The sequence below is a fragment of the Bos javanicus genome, chromosome 26, assembly GCF_032452875.1.
Source record: "Bos javanicus breed banteng chromosome 26, ARS-OSU_banteng_1.0, whole genome shotgun sequence".
Taxonomy (NCBI): domain Eukaryota; kingdom Metazoa; phylum Chordata; class Mammalia; order Artiodactyla; family Bovidae; genus Bos; species Bos javanicus.
The window spans coordinates 16,478,885-16,498,022 of record NC_083893.1 but is presented as its reverse complement, the minus strand read 5'-3'; the positions used below and the strand labels follow the sequence as shown (position 1 = coordinate 16,498,022).

The 19,138-nt window shown below is 38.2% G+C and overlaps 1 protein-coding gene and 1 long non-coding RNA gene across 2 annotated transcripts in view; one reads left to right on the top strand and one right to left on the bottom strand.

Annotated features, from left to right (window-relative positions):
- The first annotated feature begins 2,258 nt into the window (after positions 1 to 2,258).
- LOC133239203 (cytochrome P450 2C31-like) overlaps positions 2,259 to 19,138 on the top strand; it is a 52,003-nt gene continuing 35,123 nt past the window's right edge. The window contains exons 1-4 of the mRNA XM_061402867.1: positions 2,259 to 2,461; positions 9,263 to 9,425; positions 11,196 to 11,345; positions 17,848 to 18,008. Coding sequence (XP_061258851.1) covers positions 2,294 to 2,461; positions 9,263 to 9,425; positions 11,196 to 11,345; positions 17,848 to 18,008 — 642 coding nt within the window. The 5' untranslated portion in view covers positions 2,259 to 2,293. The remainder of the gene's footprint in view (positions 2,462 to 9,262; positions 9,426 to 11,195; positions 11,346 to 17,847; positions 18,009 to 19,138) is intronic.
- Positions 8,444 to 19,138, bottom strand: part of LOC133239206 (uncharacterized) — a 28,844-nt gene continuing 18,149 nt past the window's right edge. Inside the window, exon 2 of the long non-coding RNA XR_009733755.1 lies at positions 8,444 to 8,642. This is a non-coding gene — a long non-coding RNA (uncharacterized LOC133239206). The remainder of the gene's footprint in view (positions 8,643 to 19,138) is intronic.

The following is a 19,138-nucleotide window of genomic DNA, read 5'->3' as shown; positions in this document are numbered from 1 at the left end:
AGGAAATGAGAAGTCACAGTGCCTCACTTGATGATTTTTACCTCATGCTTAACAGACTTCATTCTTTCATATTGTCCTTAGCTGGACTGATCAAGCTTTCTTCATTTCATTTTGCTTTTCTTCTATTAAAAGGAAAGATATTTCATTTTAGGTGTATTTTAAACTTTCAGGCAAAATTTTGGTATTGTAATTGCTTGTATCTGTCTATATAATTAAAAATTAGAATTACTATCGATAGCCTTACTAGAATAAGACAGACCACTCTTTTAATGCTGACAACTTCCTACCCTCTATATCAGCTTGCATATTTTGTTAGAAACATCTAGAATTTTAGCCCTCTTTTCCTTATGAAAAATAACTTGATAATTTCTTTAAGCTTTGCTACCACATTCTCAGTCATTATTTAGACTCAAAAGTTTTGCTTGCCTTTTGTACATCATTAATTTTGTGTCCCACTTTCTCCCCTTTTGGGGATATGTTTTTTTTTTTTTTGGAGTTTTTCCTCAGGTAATTATTTCAGAAATGATTTCAAGATTATAAAATTCTGAATATTCACATGTCCAAAAATGTCTATATGTTTCTTACTGATTTTATTTTGGGCTCTACCACACAGCATGAAGGACCTTAGTGCCCTGACCAGGGATTGAACCTGTGCTCCCTGCAGTGGAAGCATGGAGTCTTAACCAGTAGACCACCAAGGAAGGCCCCCAAATGTCTATACTTTGACCTTATGGTTGAATTGAGTTTATCAGGTTTGGAATAACAAATTTGAAAATCATTTCCTATTGAGCTTTTGAAGATTTTACTTGACTGTTTTTAATCATTTATAAGCATTGTGTAAGGAAAGATTTATTCTAAATTGAGTCTCATTCTTTGTAACTTCCTTTTTCTCTTTAAAACTTTTCAGGGTTTTATTTCCCCTTGTTATTCTCATGTTTCACAAGATTTTGGGAGTGTGGATCTTTTCTCTGTAATACTGTTTAGAATTTCATGGATTCTTTGGATTTTTCATCATTGTAGGAAAAATGTATTCAATTTGCTTTGCTTATTATTATTTGCTTATTTTTCTCTCTCCTTAAAACTCCTGTGATAAAGTCACTAGGATTTCTATTAATAGAACTATTTCCCATACTACTTAATTTGTTTAATGTTTTCATCATTACTATTTTGTACTCTATCCTTGTGGAAACCCATGTTACTGCTAAATCTTACTGCTGTTTAAAATAAGTGTAAATGGAACTAAATCTATTTTATTACTCAGCATATTCATTTATTGAAAAATATTTTTTGCCACCACATACTTAATTAACAAGAACTTCTCAGTTTTCTAATAACTTTTTCTTTTCCATGGCTAAATTTATCTGATGATACACTTATTTTAACTTTTCTGTTTTCACTAAGTTAAATACTTCAAGGAATAGTTTTCTGAATTTTAAGTATGATGCTTATTATGCAATTGGAGGTCCTCAAATATCTTTTGAGTCTTGAAATTTCATTCATATCTATGAGTTTCTAGACACTTTCAAATATTTATAGTATTGAATGCTGGAGTGTATTTTTTCACCTAGGTGTGAACATACAAGGTTTGCTCTGGCTATGTGATCCTTATTGGAAATGGGTATGCAAAGAAGCGGGGTGGGTGATATGCAGCCAGGGGATCCTCCACTGATATCTTTGAGTGATTTCTTTCCTTGACTTGTTATTCCTGTTTTCTGTCTACTGTCTGCTGACCAGCATCTCCTCTGGAAGTTAGTGGTGTCAGAACTCCTGGCACAAAAACAGGGCTCTGTGAGGACTAGTGGGATAGCTCTACTCTTTTTAAGGTAAGACTAGCTCCATATTCCTTTCTTTATTTGTCCTGCTTCCTTCTGTCTTCACCTGGCGTTACCATGGATTTTATGAGAAAAAGCTCTGACAGTGCTTCTTTTTCTGCTTATATGATGAGCAGAGATGTTCTCATCATTTGTTGTGATTGTGAATTCCAGTCCTTTGAAACTTTGATAGCTTCAATTTTACTACTAAAATATGGCCATCTCTGAGAAAGTGAATTTTGTTTAGTTGAGATTTCCATTGAAACTTACATGTTTATCAATACTAATGTAACATTTTGTTTAAATATCTATTGACAAGACAAAGTGTACTGATGATAAAGTCTTATTTATTTAAAAGTTCAAGACTTATTGCATGTTTGGTGATAAGCTTGCACTTTCTTTGTTTGTTTTTTTCTTTGCACTTAGTTTTTATAAAGTGTTTGGATTCTAAGCTTTCAGTTGCCCTCACGCAAAGCACACCAATGGATCTCTCTGTAGTTCTGGTGATCTGTCTTTCTATTTTGATTTTCCTTTTTCTATGGAATCAGAGGCATGCCAAAGGGAAGCTGCCACCTGGGCCCACTCCTCTCCCAATTGTTGGAAATATTCTGCAGATAAATATTAAGAATGTCAGCAAATCCATAAGCAAGGCAAGTATGATTACTTTTCTTCCAGTTGTTTGTAATGAATAAATAAGACTGCCCTATGTCTTGTCCCAGACTCCTTAGTCCCAGACACCATGTTTGGTAAAAGAAGTGGTTTTAAAGGGGAGTTCCCATTGGACACCTGGACATGGTTTTATTTATTTATTTATTTATTCATTGTTATTTATTTTTATTCATTTATTTAAAAATATTTATTTTGGGCTGTGCTGGGTCTTCATTACTGTGCACAGGCTTTCTCTAGTTGTGGCAAACAGAAACTACACTTTAGTTGCAGTGTGTGGGCTCCTCCTTGCCATGACTTCTCTTGTTGCAATAGACAGACTCTGTGGCTCATGGGCTTCAGTAGTTGCTCCTCACAGTCTCCAGAGCATAGGCTCAGTTGCTGTGGCACTCAGGCTTGTTGTCTGCAGCATGTGGGGTTTTCCCAGACTAGGGATCAAACCAGATTCCCTTGCACTGCGAGGCAGATTCTTAACCGCTGGATTACCAGGGGAACCCTGTTAATTTATTTTCAATTGAGCTAAAGTTGATTTACAATATTATGTTAGTTTCAAGTGAGAATATAGAAAGTTTTATAGATTATGCTCCTTTGAAATTTATTATAAATTATAGGCTGTATTCCCTGCGCTGAACAATTTATCCTTGTAGTTTATTTGTTTTATACATAGTAGTCTATAGTTCTTAATCCCCTACTGCTCATTTCCCCTTCCATTCTTCTTGTTTCCCACTGGTAACCACTAGTTTGTTCTCTATGTATGTGTAACTGTTTATATTCTGTTCAATTTATTCATTTTATTTAAAAAAATATTCCACATATAAATGATAACAGAGTATTTTTCCTTCTCTGTCTGACTTACTTCTCTAAGTGTAATGCCCTCCAGATTCGTTTATATTATTGCAAATGGCAAAATTTCATTCTTTTTTGTGGTAAAGATGGTAAAGAATCTGCCTACAATGTTGGAGACCTGGGTTCGATACCTGGGTTGAGAAAGATCCCCTGGAGAAGGGAATGCTACCCACTTCAGAATTCTTGCCTGGAGAATTCCATGGACAGAGGAGCCTGGTAGGCTACAGTCTCAGTTCAGTTCAGTCGCTCAGTCATGTCTGACTCTTTGCGACGCCATGAATTGCAGCACGCCAGGCCTCCTTGTCCATCACCAGCTCCCGGAGTTCACTCAAACTCACCTGCATCAAGTCAGTGATGCCATCCAGCCATCTCACCCTCTGTCCTCCCCTTGTCCTCCTGCCCCCAATCCCTCCCAGCATCAGAGTCTTTTCCAATGAGTCAACTCTTTACATGAGGTGGCCAAAGTACTGGAATTTCAGCTTTAGCATCATTCCTTCCAAAGAACACCCAGGACCGATCTCCTTTAGAATGGACTGGTTGGATCTCCTTGCAGTCCAGTCTAGAGGGTCGCAGAGTTGGACACAGCTTAGTGACTAACACTTTCACTTCACTAGGAGGCAGATCCAAAAACATATGCTATGAATCATGTCAAGGAGTATACAGCCTATGTTTCCTTCCAGATGTTTTACGGTTTCTGGTCTTACATTTAAGTCCTCAACCCTTTTTGAGTTAAGATTTATATATAGTATGAGAAAATACTTGTTTCTGTGTTGTTCAGTCACTGAGTCTTGTCTGACTCTTTGCGACCCATGGACTACAGCATGCCAGGATACTCTGTCCTCCACTATCTCCTGGAGTTTGCTCAAACTCATGTCCATTGAGTCAGTGGTGCTATCTAACCATCTCACCCTCTGCCATCCTCTTCTCCTTTGTCTTCAGTCTTTCCAAGCATGAGGGTCTTTTCCAATGACTTGGCTCTTCCCATTAGGTTGCCAAAGTATTGGAGCTTCAGCTTGATTAACAGTCCTTCCAATGAATATTCAGGACTGATTTCCTTTAGGATGGACTGGTTGGATCTCCTTGCAGTCCAAGGGACTCAAGAGTCTTCTCCCATACCACAATTCAAAAGCATCAGTTCTTCAGTGCTCAGCCTTCTTTATGGTTCACCTCTCACATCCATAAATGACTACTAGAAAAACTATAGTTTTGATTATATGGACCTTTGTCAGCAAAGTGATGTCTCTGCTTTTTGATATGCTGTCTAGATGTGTCATAGCTTTTCTTCCAAGGAGGAAACATCTTTTTATTTCATGGCTGCAGTCACTGTCCACAGTGATTTTGGAAACCAAGAAAATAAAATCTTTCACTGCTTCTACTTTTCCCTTTCTGTTTGCCATGAAAAAAATGGGACCAGATGCCATGATCTTCGTTTTTTGAATGCTGAGTTTTAAGTCAGCTTTTTCACTTTTCTCTTTCACCTTCCTGTAGTTCCTCTTCCCTTCTGCCATTAGATTGGTATCATCTGCATATCTGAGGTTACTGATATTTCTGCTGGTAATCTTGATGACAGCTTATGATTCACCCAGCCCAGCATTTCATATGATGTACTCTGCATATAAGTTAAGATATACTCTTCATATAAGCAGGGTGACAATATACAGCCTTGTTTTACTCCTTTCCCAATTTTGAACCAGTCAATTGTTCCATTCCCAGTTTTAACTGCTGCTTCTTTACCCACATTCAGGTTTCACAGGAGATAGGTAAGGTGGTCTGGTACTCCCATCTCTTTAAGAATTTTTCACAGTTTGTTGTGATCCACACAGTAGAAAGATTTAATGTAGTCAATGAAGCAGAAGTAGATATTTTTCTGGAATTCGCTTGTTTTCTCCTAGAAGAGGATGAGACAGTTGGTTGGCTTCACTGACTCAGTGAACATGAGCTTGAGTAAACTCTTGGAGTTGGTGATGGACAGGGAGGTGTGGCGTGCTGCAGTCCATGGGGTCACAAAGAGTTGGACATAACTGAGTGACTGAACTGAACTGAACCTGCTTTCTTTATGATCCAATGAATGTTGGCAGTTTGATCTCTGGTTCCTCTGCCTTTTCTAAACCCAGCTTTTGCATCTGGAAAGTGTCGATTCATGTACTGCTGAACCCTATCTTAAAAGATTTTGAGCCTAACCTTACTAGCATGTGAAATATTTTAATTTAATTCTTTTACGTGTAGCTGTTTAGTTTTCCTCACACCACTTATTGAAGAAATTGCCTTTTCCCCACTGTATATTTTTGTGTCCTTTTTCACGGATTCGTTGTTCATGTAAGTGTGGATTATTTTCTGGGCTAATGCTCTGCTCCATAGACCTGTGTCCATTTTTGTGCCAGTACAATTTTGTTTTGGTTACTGTAACTTTGTACTGTAGTCTGACATCAGGGAGTATGATACTTTCAGTTCTGTTCTTTCTTTGGATATCTTTGTCTACTTGAGTTATTTTGTGTTTCCATACAAATTTTAGAATTACTTGTTGTAGTACTTTGAATATTACACTGGTATTTTGACAAGATTGTCTTTGAATCTGTTGATTTCCTTGGGTAATATGTAATATGTTCATTATAATAATATTAACTTTCCTTGTCCATGAGCATGTTATGTCTTTCCCTCTATTTGTATTGTCTTTTTTTTAAATCAGCATCTCATACTTTTCTGAGTGCATGTCTTTTACTTCCTTGGTTAATTAGATTTATTGCTTGGAATTTTATTCTCTTCTATGTGATGATAAATGGGATTGGTTTATTAATTTCTCTTTCCGATAGTTTGTTCTTATTGTTTAGAAATGGAACAGATTTCTGTACATTAATTTTTTATCCTACAATTGTTCCAAATTCATTCATGAGCTCTAGAAGACTTTTGTTGGGATTTTTAGAATTTTGGACAGCAAGGAGTCCAACCAGTTCATCCTAAAGGAAATCAGTCCCGGATTCATTGGAAGGACTGATGCTGAAGCTGCAACTCCTATACTTTGGCCACCTGATGCTAAGAACTGACTCATTGGAAAAGACCCTGATGCTAGGAAAGATTGAGGGCAGGAGGAGAAGGGGATGACAGAGGATGAGATGGTTGGATGACATCACCAACTCAATGGACATGAGTTTGAGTAAACCCCGGGAGTTGGTGATGGACAGGGAGACCTGGCGTGCTGCAGTCCATTGGGTTGCAAACAGTCGGACATGAATGAGCAACTGAACTGAACTTTGAATTTTGTATAGATAGTATTGTGTCATCTACAAATAAGAACAGTTTGACTTCATTCTTTTCAATTTCAATTCCTTTTATTTCTCTTTCTTTGACTGCTATGGCTTTGATTTCTAATACAATATTTTAAGTAAAATTGGCAAGAGTGGGCATCCTTGTCTTGTTCTTGATTTTAGAGAAAATGCTTTCAGCTTTTCACTATCAAGTATGATGATGATAGCTGTGGACTTATCATATATGTGATTTTTAAATTATGTTGAAGTATGTTGCCTCTATACCTACCTTGTGGAGAATTTTTAATCTTAAATGGATATTGGATTTTGTAAAAAAAACTTTTCTACATCTATTGAACAATCATATGATTTTATTTTTCCATTTGTTAATGTGGGGTATAGCATTGATTAATTTGAGAATATTGAACCATACTTGCATCCCTGGGATTAATCTCACTTGTCCATGATGTATGACACCCAGACATGATTTTAGATGGTATACAGCTAAAGGTTGCCAGAAGGGAGTGAGATCAATGAGATCATTGTTGAAACTGTCAAAAGTAGGAATTCTCTGTCCATGTTGTGACCTATGTGTCCTTTATAGCATTTATTTTTGGTGAATTCTAGTGGCAATGAAATTGCTTTAATTTTTAAAAACTGCATATAGACTGACAACCCCAAAATTTCCCGAAAGAATACATTGATTTGAAATCAAGGAAATAACCAAGTTTCAAGAGATTTCACAGTTTCTGTTGTATTTGCTCAATGAATGAATAACTGTTCAATAGCTCTTTAAATCTTGAAGGAATTATCTGAAATCTGACTTCTCTGGGAAAGGTAGTCATGAAAGCACTACCCCTGGAAGCTCCTCCTTCTGTGTATCAGATTCTGGTTTTGAAGAGATTGTGTCAGCACCCCAGCTCATACAGTTCTTAACTCACAGCCTTGGTCAAATTTTAAAAATCTCCCTGAGCTTTAATTTCTATTTTTTTAAAAGGTGAATAATAATTATTATGCACAAATATTAATACCTGAGCTTAACAAGTTGTTGAATGCCTACTTTCAGTCCCAAGTGTGTCAGATGCTGGGAATTTTCAAAGTGAAAGAAAGTGAAAATTTTAGTCACTCAGTCATGTCCGACTCTTTACAACCCCATGGACTGTAGCCCACCAGCCAGGCTCCTCTGGCTATGGAATTCTCCAAGGAAGAATACTGGAGTGGGTAGGGTTGAACCCAGGTCTCCTACACTGCAGGCAGGTTCTTTAACTATTCAAGCAGTGAATTAAAACAAACAAAAAAAGGTCAGCAGTACGGAATTTACAGTCTAGATGGTAGGCATGTATTTATGAAACACTCATGCAAATAAGTGGATGATTACAAACCATGTAACAGGAGCACAGTAGAAAAAGGTGATGTAGTTTAAAGGATTACAGGTCGGAGGCACAGTCAGTAAGGGTTCTCTGTGGAAGTGAAATTGGAGCTGAGATCTGAAAAATAATTAGACATTAACTGGATAAAATACAGGTGAATGTTTCATTTTTTTTTTTTTTCCAGTCTGGAGCAGACTTAGTTATTGGAATGTCTGAAAGAGGACCAATTTTTTTGTCGCCCAGAGAGTAGGTAAAAGCTTGGTGTGAGATGAGATTAAGCAGGTAAGCAGGAACCAGAGTACGTAGATCTTACAGGGATTTTAAGAATATAGGTCTTTAGCATAAGAGCAATATGATTTTCTTTAACATATGCTTTGTGAAAAGGGGTCCTGTATGGAGAATGGATTATAAGGTAGCAAAAGAACTCAAATATTGGACAAGTTGAAAGAGTAAAAGTCTATATCATGTACTACACTAAATAAGCTGCTATGACAGAAAGACACAATAATGCAGTGACTTAAGGAAGACAGTTTATTTCTGCCTTCCACAAAGAAGGCGTAGAGTTAAGTGCTGCTGGCCTGCCTCTCCTCCACCAGGTCTTTCAGAGAACCAGATCTTCTCAGTCTTGTAGTTTACCATCCTGTGCTCTAAGGCTGTTGTTCTTATTTGCAGCCACAGAGGGGTCATCTGCACGCTGTCATTTCAACCTATGGATAGGAGGAGAAATGAAAGATGTCACCCATTTATGCCAGTGCAAAATTTGTGCACGTCCCTTCTGCTTATCTCACTTCATGAAAACTTACTTACATCATCACACTGGGAAGACAGAAAATGTCTGTGGCTACGTCCTTGTGTATTTTGAAAGCTTAGAGGTCTCTGGTGCTAAAGATGTGAAGAATGGATGATGAGGGGATGATTATTAGTCTGCATGTGTGAGAGATGGAGCACCTTCCTTTAAACAGAGGAAACGTCATTTATTGCCACTATAAGAAGGGAGGAGCAATTATAGGTTTAGCAGAAAAAAGTTTAATAGAATAATACTAATAAAATTCATACTATGGCCTTTGTCACATAGTAGGAGCTGAATAAAGAATAACTATTGATGGTGATGATAATAATAACAGCATTCCTAATAATATAATGATAATTACCATGGTAGTAAAGTGATGTCATATTAAATTACTAGTTCTAGAAATTGAAATCTTTTATAATGGATAAATCTTAAGAAGATTAAAAATATTTCCCACATTATCTACATTTTCCTATATTATCTACATTTTCAGTTTTGAAGTGCTCACTGTTCTTACATCTCCTGTTCCTTTTCCAGCTAGCAGAAGATTATGGTCCTGTGTTCACTCTGTATTTTGGCATGAAGCCCACTGTGGTGTTGCATGGATATGAAGCAGTGAAGCAAGTCCTGATTGATCAGAGTGAGGAATTTTCTGGCAGAGGTAGTTTACCAGTGGCAGACAACATCAACCAGGGATTAGGTATGCTTCTACTTGAGAAGTGTGTGGGAATTGTAAGTTGGAAAGATTCAAATAGGCTAAGGAATTGAGAAATTATAGATAATAGAGAAGTTTATGAAAGCATCATCATTAAACAGTTTTCTATGGATCATTAATCCCTATTTAAAATTATGAAGATGACACAGTCTGAATGAAACATTAAGTGCAGTGAAAGCAAATCTTCTAACCACTAATGTTCTATTAATAAATTACGGCAAGGTAAGAAAATGAGAAAGAGACAGAGAGAAAAAGAAGGAAAGAAAATGACAATGAATTATCCTATTTATTGAATATTTTGCTTTCTGGCCTGAGTCATGGTTGCTAAGAGACTAGTTTTGGAAGCTGCATGATATATACATGGAACCAACAAAGGTTTGAAGTATGTACATTGCATTCAATTTTCTATTCTTGTTAGAATAAAAAAAGCACAACAATTTTTTTTAATCCAATAGAATGTAATACAAAGCATAAAGCACAAATACGCTCTGAAAAGAGGGTCATGGGGAAAGACAATAAATATAAATTAGAATATTAAAGAAAATCTTTTGAAATCAAATACTTGCTCTGTCTGTCATCTGTGTTTTAATAGCTAGACCTTAAACTGTCCCATCCTCTGTGGGTCACTGGTTTCTTACAAAAATAATGCCGAATAGGGTCAGTTCATCCTTTACATTGTTCTTTAAGGTCTTATTTGACAAGGTCCCTAAGAGCATTGTCTTTTCCTCTGACTTGTCCTTGGCTCTGGAAGTCTGACATTGAACTTTCTTGGTACAATGTGAAAAACAGACGACAGACCGTGCAAGTATTCGATTTCAAAAGATTTTCTTTAATATTCTAATTTACATTTATTGTGTTTCCACGTGACCCTCTTTTTAGAGCATTTTTGTGCTTTATGCTTTGTATTATAGACCTAGCCTAGCTGTGGGGTTGTCAGAAGGGGGTGGCAGGGACCCACAGGGTAGAACACGGGAAGACATCCATATTTTGTGGAAGAGATTAGCATATAGAGGGAAAATGTCAAAATGGGAAGAGCTATGGCCATGTTCCTTACTTGAGGAATAGACTTTCATGAGCTTCCTTTCAATACACAAGTACTATTTATCCCTGTCTTAAGAATTAAGCGTCATCACCCACTTTCACCATGTGAACATAAAAGAAGTTACATCCCAGAAAAGGATCCTTCCTGACCATGCTGATACCTGATCTCAGCCCTCAGACCTGTGAGAAATAAATTTCTGTCGTTTATAAACTATCAAAAAAAAAAAAAAAAGGAATTGACTCTTTTGTTGTTTCTCCTACAGTTCATTTTCAATGCCCAAATCAATCCTGAAAACTTAACCTATAACTTGGACTCTATGGATTGTTAGCTGAGTCATCAAAGAGCAAGCATTTTGCCTCTGTGATTTTCAGCATCCTCATAAGTAAACGGGAGAGAAAACACTTGGTTCTTAGGGTTGTTCTGAATTTTGCAGGAGCTAATGGGTAAGGAAGAGTGTAAAACCAAGAGTCTTGAAAGTAAGATACAAGCTAGGTTAAGTGTAGTAATATGTAAAACCAAGAGTCTTGAAAGTAAGATACAAGCTGGGTTAAGAGAGGAGGAGGCAGGTGATGAAGGGCCCGATAGGAATTCCTGAGGCTGTCACTCCTATATTTAATCCCTGCTTAGGTGTCCTTGTCATTTCCTCTTTAAAGACTCTCAGCTAGAATTTGTGGCAATGGATTATTCTCTGTTTTTGGTTTGTGCCCTGATAGGAATTATTTTCAGCAATGGAGAAATATGGAAGCAAACTCGGCGTTTCTCCCTCATGGTTTTGAGGAATATGGGGATGGGGAAGAGGACTATTGAACACAGAATTCAAGAGGAAGCCTTATATTTGGTGGAAGCATTAAAAAAAACCAATGGTGGGTATTTCTTTATGTAATTAGCAGTAACTGCTTGGGCAGACCAAATGCTATTACAAGTAGACTACAGAGAGATAATGGCTCAAATCCAACAGAAGTTGACTTCCTGCTCACATGACAGTGGCAGGAGGGGAAGTTGCTGGTATAATGGCCTTTTCAAGCAACTGGTTTCCAGGGCCTTTGATGCCTTCAGCACATGGTTGCCTTCCTGTGGCTCCCAGAGTTCATCTCTTTGAATGGTAGAGCGGGGATAGTAAAGAAGAAAGAAAAGAACAAATAATGTTTTTAACAGGTAAGATATGGCACTTGCACACAAAGTTCTTTCATATTCCCTGGGCTGTAACTCAGTCACAGGGCCACACCTAAATGTACAAGGAGCTGGGAAATGTGGTTAGCTGTGTGCTCAGGAAGAAGAGGAGAACATGGATTGGGGTAATCTGCAAGTAACTTGAAAGACTAAGTTCTCAGGTAACTTCTTGAGAAGCATTTCAAATATTTTGCAACATAAACATGTCATGTCATTATGCCGTATAGCACCTTAAACTTGAACAGTCCTGTCTATCAGTGATATCTTAGTAAAACTGAAACAAAATTAGTGGTTCAGGTGTGGACTTTGCACCAAATCCTTCTCTGAGTAGGCCTGTATTACAGCTCCTCTGTGGGTGTGAAGGGAGGGAGCTTCAGCAGCACACATCTGCTCAGTGTACACGTGTGTGGATGCCCATGCAGGACAGGAAGAGGGGATAGGAGAGAGAGGGGTGAGTAGGAGACTTGACAGGGAAGGAGCAAGATGAGGATCTTAAGTCTGTGCTTTTGTAAACCACAATATTTAAATTTGAAGAACATTATGAACTTATAACACTATATTCTAAAAGGTGCTAACCTTCAAGGTTTTTTACCAATGTTACATTATTGTCCAGATAGGTTTTGCCCCTCATTTTTTGTTGTTACTCATATAAATAATGCAATTATTACAAATATTTGCATGATTTGGGTTTCCTCTTTTGAGTAAGTTTCTCAAGATGGCAATAAAGTGTCAATGAACATCATTTGAACTTGGTCCATATTATCTAGGAATGGGTGGGAGATCTGGCAGACGAAGAACACAAGGCTCAGCCTGCATAGATTGTTCTCTATTCTTCTGTTCAAATTTAACATATTAAATAAATATTTTCACATGATTAATTTTTAAATGTTTATCATGAATATTGTTAACAAAACAGAATAGTAGTTCATTATTTTGGATGTACCATAATTTATTTTAGGCCAAATAGTTCGCTTTCAGTATTTTGTTGCTAATAATGTTAAATAATGCAATCTATATCAATCATTGAACATCCCTGATTATTTTCTAGAGTAAAATTTTGGAAATGCAATTAATAAATCAGTAAATATTGGGTTTTAGCATGTTGTTGTTGTTCAGTCACTAAGTGATACCTGACTGTTTGTGACCCCATGGACCACAGCACACCAGGCTTCAATGTTTTTCAATATCCCCCAGTGTTTTCTCAAATTCATGTACATTAATTTGGTGATGCCCTCTAACCATCTCATCCTCTGTCACACCCTTCTCCTCCTGCCCTCAATCTTTCCCAGCATCAGAGTTGGCTCTTACCATCAGGTGGCCAAAGAATTGGAGCTTCAGCTTCAGCATCAGTTTTCCAATGAATAAGCAGGGTTGATTTCCTTTATGATTGACTTGTTTGATCTCCTTGCTATCCAAGGGACTCTCAAGAGTCTTTTCCAGGACCACAATTGGAAAGCATCAATTCTTTGGCACTTAGCCTTCTTTATGATCCAACTCTCACATCCACGCATGACTACTGGAAAAACCATAGCTTTGACTAGATGGATCTTTGTCAGCAAACTGATGTCTCTACTTTTTAATATGTTATCTAGGTTTGTCATAGCTTTTATTTCAAGGAGCAAGTATCTTTTAAACAGTTTATTATTAACTGATTCAATTTTCCCATAGTGAGTATGACCTTCTCTCAGCTTCCTTGCCTATGACCTCCCAGACTCTGCTCAAATCCACCTAACTATGGAGACCTCATCCTCTTGGGGTAGCCCAGTTTGTCACTGGTTAACTAACTGTTGTCAGTTTATTTCACATGTTGAGCAGAACCTTTTTTCTCATAATCTCTACTTTTTGATCCCTACTAAGTTTTTTTATTCTGTAGTAAAGTGTTGTTGTAGTAGTCACCAGGCAGAGGCAGGATGGATTTCCCACTGAAAATTTAGTATAACTGTTGAGGTTGGTAGTGATACACACATTTCAATAGGATATGAAAAATTCTGTTACTCACATAATGAGGCTTTTGGGGTAGGGCACAGTGCTAGAAAACCAACCGAAAAATGCCTGGAGAAAGCTTGAAAAGGACACCAGCTTGGAATTTTTATGGTGGTTAAGGGGTGGAGTAGGGGGGTGGAGATCCAATGTATGTGTGGTTTAAACTTCCTGCTTGTGCCAAAGAAGCACTCACATCAGCTAGTCCAAGTGTGAGTAGAAGAAGAAAAATTAAGGCTTAAAAGATGCCAGGACTCCAAAAACAAAAAATGGTGTCATATTCTCTATTTTATATTGTTAATCTGTTTATAGTTCAGTTCAGATCAGTTGCTCAGTCGTGTCCGACTCTTTGCAACACAACGGACTGCAGCATGCCAGGCTCCCCTGTCCATCACCAATTCCCAGAGTCCACTCAAACTCACGTCCATTGAGTCGATGATCCCCTTCTCCTCCTGCCTTCAATCTTTCCCAGCATCAGTTGTCTTTTCAAATGAGTCAATTCTTCTCATCAGGTGGCCAAAGTATTGGAGTTTTAGCTTCAGTATCAGTCCTTCCAATGAATATTCAGGACTGATTTCCTTTAGGATGTACTGGTTGGATTTCCTTGTAGTCCAAGGGACTCTAAAGAGTCTCCTCCTACAACACAGTCAAAGGCATCAATTCTTCAGTGCTCAGCTTCCTTATAGTCCAACTCTCATATCTATACATGACTACTGGAAGAACTATAGATTTGACTAGATGGACATTTGTTGGCAAAGTAATGTCTCTGTTTTTTTATATATGTTGTCGAGGTTTGTCAAAGTTTTCTTCCAAGGAGCAAGTGTCTTTTAATTTCATGGCTGCAGTCACCATCTGCATTGATTTTGGAGCCCCTCAAAATAAAGTCTGTCACTGTTTCCATTGTTTCCCCATCTATATGTCATGAAGTGATTGGACCAGATGCCATCATCTTAGTTTTCTGAATGTTGAGGTTTAAGCCAGCGTTTTCACTCTCCTCTTTCACTTTCATCAAGGGGCTCTTTAATTCTTCTTTGCTTTCTGCCGTAAGTGTGGTGTCATCTGCATATCTGAGGTTATTTGATATTTCTCCCTGCAATCTTGACTCTAGCTTGAGCTTCACCCAGCTCAGCATTTCACACGATATACTATGCCAGCAAATTTGGAAAACTCAGCACTGGCCACAGGACTGGAAAAGGTCAGTTTTCATTCCAATCCCAAAGAAAGGCAATGCCAAAGAATGCTCAAACTACCACACAATTGCACTCATCTCACACGCTAGTAAAGTAATGCTCAAAATTCTCCAAGCCAGGCTTCAGCAATACGTGAACTGTGAACTTCCAGATGTTCAACTGGTTTTAGAAAAGACAGACGAGCCGGAGATCAAATTGCGAACATCTGCCGGATCATCAAAAAAGCAAGAGTTCCAGAAAAGCATCTATTTCTGCTTTATTGACTATGACAAAGTCTTTGACTGTGTGGATCACAATAAACTGTGGAGAATTCTGAAAGGGATGGGAATACCAGACCACCTGACCTGCCTCTTGAGAAACCTGTATGCAGGTCAGGAAGCAACAGTTAGAACTAGACATGGAACAACAGACTTGTTCTAAATAGGAAAAGGAGTACGTCAAGGCTGTATATTGTCACCCTGCTTATTTAACTAATATGCAGAGTACATCATGAGAAATGCTGGGCTGGAAGAAGCACAAGCTGGAATCAAGATGCTGGGAGAAATATCAATAACCTCAGATATGCAGATGACACCACCCTTAGGGCAGAAAGTGAAGAGGAACTCAAAAGCCTCTTGATGAAAGTGAAAGAGGAGAGTGAAAAAGTTGGCTTAAAGCTCAACATTCAGAAAACTAAGCTCATGGCATCTGGTCCCATCGCTTCATGGGAAATAGATGGGGAAACAGTGGAAACAGTGTCAGACTTTATTTTTCTGGGCTCCAAAGTCACTGCAGATGGTGACTGCAGCCATGAAATTAAAAGACGCTTCCTCCTTGGAAGGAAAGTTATGACCAACCTAGATAGCATATTCAAAAGCAGAGACGTTACTTTGCCAACAAAGGTCCGTCTAGTCAAGGCTATGGTTTTTCCAGTGGTCATGTATGGATGTGAGAGTTGGACTGAAGAAGGCTGAATGCTGAAGAATTGATGCTTTTGAATTGTGATGTTGGAGAAGACTCTTGAGAGTCCCTTGGACTGCAAGGAGATCCAACCAGTCCACTGTAAAGGAGATCAGTCCTGGGTGATCTTTGGAAGGAATGATGCTGAAGCTGAAATTCCAGTACTTTGGTGACCTCATGCAAAGAATTGACTTGTTGGAAAAGACTCTGATGCTGGGAGGGGTTGGGGGCAGGAGGACAAGGGGACGACAGAGGGTGACATGGATGGATGGCATCACCAACTGGATGGACATGAGTTTGAGTGATCTCCGGGAGTTGGTGATGGACAGGGAGGCCTGGCATGCTGCAATTCATGGGGTCACAAAGAATCGGACACAACCGAGTGACTGAACTGAACTGAACTATGCATATAAGTTAAATAAGCAGGGGGGCTATATACAGCCTTGATGTACTCCTTTACCGATTTGGAACTAGTCTGTTGTTCCATGTCCAGTTCTAAATGTTGCTTTTTGACCTGCCTACAGGTTTCTCAGGAGGCAGGTAAGGTGGTCTGGTAGTCCCATCTCTTGAAGAATTTTCCACAGTTTGTTATGATCCACACAGTTAAAGGCTTTGGTCTAGTCAATAAAGCAGAGGTAGATATTTTTCTGGAACTTTCTTGCTCTTTCTATGATCCAATGGATGTTGGCAATTTGATCTCTTGTTCCTCTGCCTTTCCTAAATCCAGCCTGAACATGTGGAAGTTCATGGTTCACATACGGTTGAAGCCTCGCTTGGAGAATTTTGAGCATCACTTTGCAGCATATGAGATGAATGCCACTGTATGGTAGTTTGAACATTCTTTGGCATTGCCTTTTTTGGGGATCGGAATGAAAATTGAACTTTTCCAGTCCTGTGGCCTCTGCTGAGTTTCCAAACTTGCTGGCATATTGAGTGTAGCACATTCACAGCATCATTTTTTAGGATTTGAAATTGCTTAACTGGAATTCCATCACTTCCACTAGCTTTGATTATGGTGATGTTTCCTAAGGCCCACTTGACTTCACATTCCAGGATGTCTGGCTCTAGGTGGGTGACCACACCATCGTGGTTATCTGGGTCATTAAGATCTTTTTTGTGTAGTTCTTTGTATTCTTGCCACCTCTTCTTACTGTCTTCTGCTTTTGTTAGGTCCATACCGTTTCTGTCCTTTGTTGTGACCATCTTTGCATGAAACGTTCCCTTTGTATCTCTGCTTTTCTTGACGTGATCTCTAATCTTCAATCCCTCTCATTATTGTCTTCTCAGAGAAAAGCACACTCAACCTTTTTCAATGCATTTTGTAAAATGTGATTGCAATTCTCCTCAGTCTCCTTACCTTCTTATTATATTGGTCAGTTTCTTCTGGGTATTTTGAAGAATATCAACACCAAGAGCTAAATTTTATAATTTTAAATACATTTCAAAATGATCTCCTTCTTGTGTATTACCTTGTGGCTTTAATTGGAGAATGATATAAATAGAATAATTTGGAGAAATTTAATAAATAAATAACACTGGATTAGATAATTTTGCTTAGGGAAACACAATTGTATTTTGTTGTTGTTGTTCAGTTGCCAAGTAATGTCCGACTCTTCGCAACTCCATGGACTACTGCATGCCAGGCTTTTCTGTCCTTCATTACCTTCCAGAGTTTGCTCAAACTCATGTCAGCCCCTTCTCATTTTGCCCTCAGTCTTTCCCAGCATCACAGTCTTTTCCAATGAGTCAGCTCTTTGGATCAGATGGCCAAAATATTGGAGCTTCAGCTTTAGCACTAAAGAATATTCAGGGCTGATTTCCTTCAGGACTGACTGGCTTAATCTTGCTGTCCAAGGGACTCTCAGGAGTCTTCTTCAGCACCACAGTTCGGAAACATCAATTCTTTAGCACTCAGCCTTCTATATTGTCCAACTCTCTAGGCATGTTGAATTTATAGTGATGATGGCAGGTTCAGGTTGTTCCAATAATAAAAACATCTTAGAAATCAACATTTCTCCATTATTTTAAACAGTAAACTTAAGATTTATTTGCAAATTATATTCCAACTTTCTTATATTGTTTTTAGGATGTCCATGTGATCCTACTTTCCTTCTGACCTATGCTCCCTGCAATGTGATCTGCTCCATTATATTCCGGAATCGTTTTGAATACAGTGATGAAAGTTTTCTGACCTTGGCAAAGTATATTCATGAAAATGCAACAATTTTTAGCACCCCCTGGATTGAGGTAAGGTCAAGGTTCTCTTTAAATAAGAAGTAACTTTCTACCTAAAGTGATTACAACATTTCTTTGTGCTACTGTTTGGTACCACTTAGTGAGTTATCATGGAGAAGGAAATGGCAACCCACTTCAATATTCTTGCGTAGAGAATCCTGTGGCTGGAGGAGCCTGGTGGGCTGCTGTCCATAGGGTCGCACAGAGTCCGACACGACTGAAGCGACTTTGCATGCATTAGAGAAGGAAATGACAGCCCACTACAGTGTTCTTGCCTGAAGAATCCCAGGGATGGCGTAGCCTGGTGGGCTGCCATCCATAGGGTTGCACAGAGTCGGACATGACTGCAGTGACTTAGCAGCAGGAGCAGCATCGAGTTATCAAAGCAATTGAATGTGTTGAAATGAGTTTGTAAACAAAATATAAGAATAGTAATAAAAAATAGTGCAACAATTATAGCAAGTTTTTTTTTGAGAAATCTTTTTTCCTCTGATTTTTATGTGTTTAAATAAGATGTATATACATTGTATTTTTACTGTTAGTAAACTGTCAGAAAAAAAAAAACAATAACCTATGCTGTACTATAACCAACAACTAAAATTCCATGGATCATAATGTTATGATGTTTTCTACCTGAGAAGGACTCTAGAGAGCAAGTAGTCTATGGAACAGAAAGCTCACTGGAAATACTGAGCTTATTTTCAAAGTAACCTAACCAAAAGAAGAATGAGTTAGATATAAAAACTAGATTTCTTGATTCTCTATCCAGTTTGATACAAGATCAGATCAGATCAGTTGCTCAGTCGTGTCTGACTCTTTGCGACCCCATGAATCGCAGCACGCCAGGCCTCCCTGTCCATCACCAACTCCCGGAGTTCACTGAGAAGATAGCAGCTGAATAAATTTCTTCAGTACCTACCGAGGGTATTAAGATTCTGTAAACTCTAGGACTGTGATGGCCTAATGAATAAGGGCAATGTGTACATTTCTGAACATGTAAAATGCCTAAATAAAAGTAAGTTAGGTAATATAGGCATTTCCTTAGTCTTTATGGTACAGTTTCTTCATTTAAAAAATGGTATGGTGTGAACAGACTTAAAAGGAGTTATTGACAGTAATTCAATAATACTAGGAGACATTAA